The following is a 7752-nucleotide window of genomic DNA, read 5'->3' as shown; positions in this document are numbered from 1 at the left end:
TAAGGTAAAATAAACAACATCTGCACTGCTAAATTACTAAGTTTTAATATTAAAAATTGCCTTGGCACATTAGTGGAGAGAACCATTTATAGAAAGTGGCCACAAAGATGATGCATTGAAATCAAACTGTACTTACTGTAACAGATAAAAAAAAAAAAAAAAAAAAGGATCGGGAAAAGGTGCTGACTCCATCCATCCCTGCCCTAGTTGTCTAGCTCCCATAAGGATAAAGGGCTGAGCAGTTCCAATCCCATTTGTTTGTGGATACCTTGTAATGACAGGATGCTTCCCCCATCTAAAATTTGGTTTATATGTTGAAAATGATGAGCTGAGGGTGTGAAGAAGTTTATTACTCAGATAATGAGACTTTCAGGGTGCAGGGCTTGTTTTAGGGAATGTGTGATTTGAGCAGAGCTTGCTCCCAAACTAAGGAACCTGGTAGCACTGTGATTAGGTGTTGGGCTGCTAACAGCAAGATTGGAGATGCAAACCCACGAGCCACTCTGCAGCACAAAGGTGAGGCTGTCTGTTCCGATAAAGATTTACAGTCTCGGAAACACTATATAGGTAATCAACTAGGTGGTTTGGTTTCTGCTGCCAAGCCAGTCCAAAAATGGCTTGAGAGAGCTAGGAAAGGAGGCTCACTGAGCTTTCATGGTGGTAAAGTGGTAGGCCAAGAGTCCTGGCAGCATAGTTGTGGAATCCCTGGCTGATAACTGAAAGGTCAGGAGTTCAATCCCAGCAGCCTCTCTGTGGAAGAAGATGTGGTCATCATCTTCCATAAAGATAGTTCTGTGCTGTGCTGTAGGGTCACTATGAGTCAGATTCAACTCGACAGCAGTGGGGTGTTTTAGAGGGTGGGTTAGGGCTGCCATGATTCAACCTTCCCACTGAGACCAAAGAAGGGAGCTACAGGGCTTGCTTGTCAGTTTGCTCAGATGTGGGCAGAGGGTAAGGGGTGAGACTTGAAAGCTCTCAGCAATCAGACATCAAGATCAGAGTCTAATTATCTCATTACACCATTTTTTCCTTCATGCTTCCCAGATGGACTCCACCTGTCTACTTTGCCAAAGAAAGAACTGAGATAGAAAATTGTTGTTGAGTTGCTGTCCAGTTAGTTCGAGATAGGAAATAGGGAGGGGGAAATAGAAAATGGGACGTGTGTATACTGCTTCTCTTTTCCTGGGGTGATAATGGGATAGTAATGATGAAAACAGGGAGGAAGAGAAGAAAATGGGAGACAGGAGAAGCGGTGGGGGGACCCCATATGTACCAGATAAATCAATCCCAGTAGTTCTTCTCCCTGGGATTAAAGTTGTCTTTTCAACCCATTACTTTGATCCCCAGTCCTGTTGATGCTTAATGTCACAGTCAATAGCTACCACTTATCCAACACTTAGACTACTGGTGTGGCACTACAGGATCAGCACTAGACTGTTAACCACAAGGTTTGGAAGTCCAAACCCACCAGCTGCTCCTTGGAAACCGTATACAGGCTCACTATGAATTGGAACTGATTCAACAGCACTTAACATCAAGCATTTATTATGGGCCAGATAGTATGATAAAACACATTGTTCCACCTGGTCATTACAAAACTATGAGATGTTAGCCCCATTGTTCAGATGAAGAAATTGAGGCTTAGAGTAATATAGTAATTTTGATAAAGACACAGAGTGCATAAATGGCAGAGTAAGGGTCTACCAGACTCCACTCTGTACACATTTAGGGAAGAGCTGTGCTCCACAACACTGGGTCTCTATATTGCTCCCTGCCTTTCTAATATCATTGTTTCTACTTGGTCCAGGGCCTCAACACAACTTCATTAACTAAAACAGGCTTCTAATCACCCTTCCTCCTCTGTATTCTCATCCCTCTACATATTAGAGTTTAGTTCCCATTGCTCAGAAATGTGTAATGTCTACAAATGCATTCAAAGCAGCCTACAGTAAGTTCCCAGATTCTCCACTACTCATGTACACAGGCCTGACTCTTCCATCAAGCTAGGCTACTGACTGCTTTCCAAACACTCCTAGTGCCCCAGCCTCTAGCTACATTGCCCCCTGCCCACTCCTCAGAGACTCATCAGGATATATTAAAATGCACCTCTGCCACAAAGCTCTTGTCAGGACTTCCAGCAGGATGCAGGCTTCTTTCTTTTGTTTCTGACCCCCACTCCCACCTTCCTTTGGCCCTTATCGTAAGTTCCATCAAGTCAGTTCTGACTCATAGCAACCCTATATAGGGTTTCCAAGGAGCAGCTTGAGGTAAGTTGTTCAGTACTTATTCTGCAGTGTCACACCAGGTCACCTTGGCCCTTCTCTTACTGTCTTGTATTGTACTTATTGTATGCTTGCTCCCCCACTCACTATAAGACCCTGAGGGGTCATCTCTGAGTTCTCTTCAGCACTACAACAGCATCTTGAACGTGCCAAGTCCTCAGTTAATAACTGCTTAGGAGGACATATGGGGAGTCCTGGTATGGCACTGTAGGATAAGCACAGGACCACAAGGTCAGTTTGAACCCTGAGATCAATGGCTCAAATTCACCATCTGCTCCTTGGAAACCTTGTACTGGGTTGCTATGAGTCAGAACTGACTCGTTGGCACGTCACAACAAACAAGGACATTGGTGAGTAAATCAAAAAGTAGTGCTTCTAGGGTTCTAGTTCGTACACATGCAGTGGTTTCTTTCAAACAAAATGTGTTTAAACATGTCTCTGTGATCAATGAATGACTATAGACAAGCTCTCTCAGTAACAAATACACTTGTCTGAGTTGTGTCTTCAAACAAAAGGTGCAGTCACAGCAGTGACTTCTGAAGGGATCTTTTAGGTCAGCTCAAAAGGTGTATGGCAAAAAAAAAAAAAAAAAAGGTGTATGGCAACTGTTTTTTGAGATCCCAAAGGGATAATCTTAATGATTCTCTCAAAAGACACAGAACGATCACAGAGGTTTATTAGGAAAAAGTTTTCTGAAAATGGAAAACTGCATTGATGAGGAAAAGACCAGGAAAGTTGCACCGAGAATTTTTTTTTTCCAATCATAACAATGCACCTGCTTATTCTTCAAAGGTAGCAAGGGCTGTCCGACAAGAATTCCATTGGGAAGCCTTACCCTATCCACCCTAGAAGCTCTGGTAGCGTAGTGGTTACGAATCGGGCTGTGAGCCGCAAGGTCAGCAGTTCAAAACTACCAGCTGTTCCGTGGGAGAAAGATGAGGCTTTCTGCTCCTGTAAAGATTTACAGCCTTGGAAACCCTGTACAGGGTCGCTATGAGTCGGAACCGACTCCACGGCACATAACAACAACAACCCTATCCACTCTACAACCTTGATCTTGCCCTTCAGACTTCTTTTTGTTCCCCAAACTCAAAAAAACATTTAAAAGGAACACAATTTGAGTTCCTCAAGGATGCTAAAATGGCTGCTTCTGATCTTAGGTAAGTGCCATCTTAAGAACATATATTGTTTAGGCAGCAATAATTATAAAAGAGCATTGGCTTGATCTTAATGTCAATTTAAATTTTCCTTAGCATATGAAAGTTGCAGTGTTTTATTTCTGTCTGAAGTATTTCAATACTAGTCATTTCTGAATAGACGTCCTGGTGTGGTGCTATAGGATAAGCACTGGACTGCTAACTACTGCAAGGTTGCAGTTCAAACCCACCAGCTACTCCTCAGAAACCGTATACTACGAGTTGAAACTGTCTTGAGAGCATTTAACAATTTCTGAGTAAAATTTGAAGCCCAAAATTATGGTAAAAGATAAAATGCACATATGGTCCATACAAACTGACAAGATCTTCAAACCTTTATATATCCTGACAGCTAGTGGTCATCAGTGACCCCCACATCAAGGTTGATCCCAAGTACTCACTGTATGCTAAGGCCAAAGAACAGGGCTTCTTTGTGCGGAGTCCTGAAGGGGGAGATTTCGAAGGAGTGTGCTGGCCTGGTAAGATGGCACTTTATTATTTATTACCTGTTCAGTCCTAGTTAATGTGGCTGCATTGCCAGCACTTATTCCTTAGATTCTCTTGCCTCTCTAGCTACGTCTTAAGCTCATTTAGCAGATGATATTACCTCCTTTGTGTCTCATAGCACCTGGTGCTGTGTGCTTGATATACATTTACCAATCAGTACCTGATTGAATGGATGATAAATGGAGAAGCCTTTGTGACATGCTATTTCTCTAAGCAAATAGGGATTAAAAGGCAGGGAATGAGAAAAGAGGAGGAGGAAGGGGGAAAAAAGACCACAAGAGAAGAGTTCTGTAGTCTTTCTTCCTGTGATTTCTCTTTGCCCTTTTAGCCCATAGTTTTGACTTCCTAGTCTTTCATGAGTAGCCTCAGCTGCCTCTGGCAACTTTGGTTTTCTTCCTTTCAAGCATAATTAAAGTCTTAGGAGGAAATGGCCAAGGACAAAAGAAAATAGCCATATTCATGCTTGATTTTAATGTCTAGGGAGGCGCTCTCGTAAATCCATGCACTGTAGAGAAGCCCCATTCATCTTTTTTCTCCTCATCCCATCCCTTACAAAACATTTCTCTGTTCTCTTTTAAGAACATAGGGTCATTGCAAGATATTTGCCATTCTTACTGAGAGATCTTAGACTTCTGGTGTGGCACTGTAGCATTAGCACTGGACTGTGAACCCACCAGTTGCTCCTCGGATACCCTTTACAGGATCACTATGAGTCGGTATTGACTCGACGGCACCTAAACAACAACACTTAGAGATCTTAGGTCATTATTGAAGGATGTGCTGCATCTTAATGCTCAGTCATTGCCATTCCTCTGTGCCTCTGGTGTTTAAAGTTCTAATGATTGGCACTGAAGTTCAACACCACCTTCATTGGCTTCTCCCCAAACTAGGCTTCTGTGTTAGCTACCTTTTACATTTGATGTAAGGTGTCCATTAGTTACGGAGCTCTCACGTCTGATAGTCTTCTTTGCGGCATATGTACTATGAAGACTACTGTTCCTAACAGGTTGTCTACTGTTCTACCTCTACAGGTCTTTCCTCTTACCTGGATTTCACCAACCCCAAGGTCAGAGAGTGGTATTCAGGTCTTTTCGCTTTCCCTGTTTATCAGGTTTGTTTTTATTCTTATGCTCTTTACTAGTTACTTGTACGGATGGAAGGGGAGAAAAAGGGATGAGTAGAATTACTATGCCTCATCAAGTTATTGTTGTTAAGTGCCATTGAGTTGATTCCAACTCATAGTGACCCTGTACAGGGTTTTCAAGGAACAGCTGGTGGAATTGAACCACTGACCTTGTGGTTCACAGTCCAGTCCTGATAGCTTTTGATAAATAATATTTGTATAAAATGGCAAGGATAGCATTCACTTTTACAGACTCTTGGTGTTGCTGGGAGAGATGCCATAAGCATTACCAAATGCCCAAAAGCTGTGATGTGACCTCTAGTATATGATATAGCAAAGTACTTCATAACAGATATTATACTTTTTAATTATGGTATGTGTTTTGGACTCCTGGTGTGGTTCTATAGGATAAGCACTGGACTGTAAGGTCAGTTTGAATTGTAAGGTCAACATTCCGAACTCACCAGCTGCTCCTTGGAAACCCTTTACAGGATGACTATGAGCCAGAACCGATTTGATAGCACTTAACAACAACATATATATATATTTTTATACAGAATAGTATCCTGCAACTGTTATTTAAAGATAGTGAAATGGCATGTGAAAATATCGTGCCAAGTAGTGTTGTTATTAAGTGCCATTGAGCTGGTTCCAACTCATAGCGAGCCTGTATAGGGATGGTAGATTTGAACCACCAACCTTGTGGTTCAGACTGGCCTTGTGGTCCAGTGCTTATCCTACAGTGTCACACCAGGACTCAGCCAAATAGTATAACATGTCATAAAAAGTAAAAGGAAATGAGTGATTCTTAAAATTTTATAAGAATGGGAGAAGCCACATCTAGAGAATTGTTTTCAACCAATTTGTGTTGATATTGCTACTGCTGCTCCCTAATATTAACTGAGCACTTACTATGTGCCAGGCACTGTACTAAATACTTTGTATACATTTCATCTTTATATCCAACCTTCTACAGTTGGAACCATAATGAACTGTAATCCCATAGATGAGGAAGCTGAAGCATGGAGAAGTTTAGAAGCCTGCCAAGGTCACCCATATAGTAAATGGTGGAACCAAAATTTCAATTTAGGACTGTTTGTCTCCCAAGATAAGGTCTTAACCATGAACTTCATGTCTCTGGTCATCATCTGTTATTGTTGTTAAGTGCCAATGAGTTGGTGCCAACTCACAATGACCCTGTATAGGTTTTCCAAGGAATTACTCCAGCCTTGAGGTTTAACGCTCCAGTGTAGGACACCAATAAACAGCATAGAACAGGTCTAGACAGCCCTCAGACCAAGTCCAGCCATGCCTTTTCATTGTTTATGGTAATTTTCATATAATGGCAGAGTTGAATAGTTGAAAAAAAAGGACTATATGTTATAGTCCTATATAAGTAGAAAATATTTACTGTCTGCTCCTTTACAGAAAAAGTTTACTGAACCCTGCTCTACAGGGTGCTAGAATAGGGCATTCCAGGTAAGTATTTAGAAACCATTTAGTAGTATTCATAGGTATCTACATATTTAGAAATACTTGAAGATTTAAAAAAAAAAAAGGTCAGTATAAGTCAACTGTGGTCATTTGAAAGACTGTTCATATGAGGGAGGCAGCAGATGTGTTCTGTGATATCCCAGAAGGAAAGCGAGGATCTGCGAGGGGATGTTACAAAGAGCAGAACTTACAGAAAATGATAGAATGTGCTGCTTTGTCACTGTAGTTGTTCAGTCAAAAGAGGAAAGACTAGGGATTCTATGAAAGAGATTGCTACCCCACTTTAACTTAATGACTCCACTGTCCTTTCCACTAAATCAAATCATTCTCTGTAGAATACAAAGTATAGATCACACTAACAAACCCCTATCTAAGCTGTCAAATCTTTCAGTCTTAAAAAGGAAGTTAGAGGCTTGTCATGTACAGCTGTAATTGCTCTTAGTTAAGAGTTATAGCAGACAGAGTAAGTTCAGAGAACAAACAAGATGGCGGATCAGATGGAAGTACAGTAAAGGAGCTCCGCCAACAACAATACAGAATACCTGACTAAGCAGGCTCAGGGGACGGTCCCAGAACTTTGAACCACATATAAAGGAATATTTAAAAGGTTGGAACACTCATAGATGGGGGAATTTGTGGCAGAAGCAAGAAATATATTGCTTTCTAGTCCAGGACGCTCAGCTGCTCCAGGAGCCGCCATCTTGGGTGAAACCACGTGGGGGAAGGATCAGAGCAGCCACAGACACCTGGCAGAACCGCTGAAATAAAGGTGTGGACATTCTTTTCTTTTAATATCTATTCATTGGTCCCTTGCTGTCTGCGCACCTCCATTCTGGTGATTATAGGGTGCCTGAGCTAGTGGGCACCCCAGCCCCACCCTCAGAGGGTTCCACTACGCATCTGCACAGATCTTCTAGAAATTTAAAGAGACAGTGTCCAATTAAAACCAAACGGCTACAGCCAGCCCTGAACTGTTTACAACTAGAAACAAGTCCTGAATGGGGATTGCGGAGTGGGACAAGCAGACAAAAAAGGAAATAAGCGAAAATGAAATCCTAAGTTACGTCAAAACAACCAACAATGGTATCTTGAAACTTCTCAGGAAGAAGAGTGAAAAGGGAAGCCCATTTCCTGATCACATCTACCTGGA

At 41.8% G+C, this 7752-nt stretch overlaps 1 protein-coding gene across 1 annotated transcript in view; it reads left to right on the top strand.

The window, feature by feature from the left end:
• The window catches only part of GANC (glucosidase, alpha; neutral C), a 107939-nt gene that overhangs the window by 66995 nt on the left and 33192 nt on the right, over positions 1-7752 (top strand). The window contains exons 12-13 of the mRNA XM_006831890.1: positions 3831-3957; positions 5017-5096. Coding sequence (XP_006831953.1) covers positions 3831-3957; positions 5017-5096 — 207 coding nt within the window. The remainder of the gene's footprint in view (positions 1-3830; positions 3958-5016; positions 5097-7752) is intronic.

This window comes from Chrysochloris asiatica, unplaced genomic scaffold, assembly GCF_000296735.1.
Source record: "Chrysochloris asiatica unplaced genomic scaffold, ChrAsi1.0 scaffold00004, whole genome shotgun sequence".
In the NCBI taxonomy this organism is placed as follows: Eukaryota; Metazoa; Chordata; class Mammalia; order Afrosoricida; family Chrysochloridae; genus Chrysochloris; species Chrysochloris asiatica.
The sequence above is the reverse complement of the archived record's forward strand: the minus strand, read 5'-3'. Positions and strand labels throughout refer to the sequence as shown.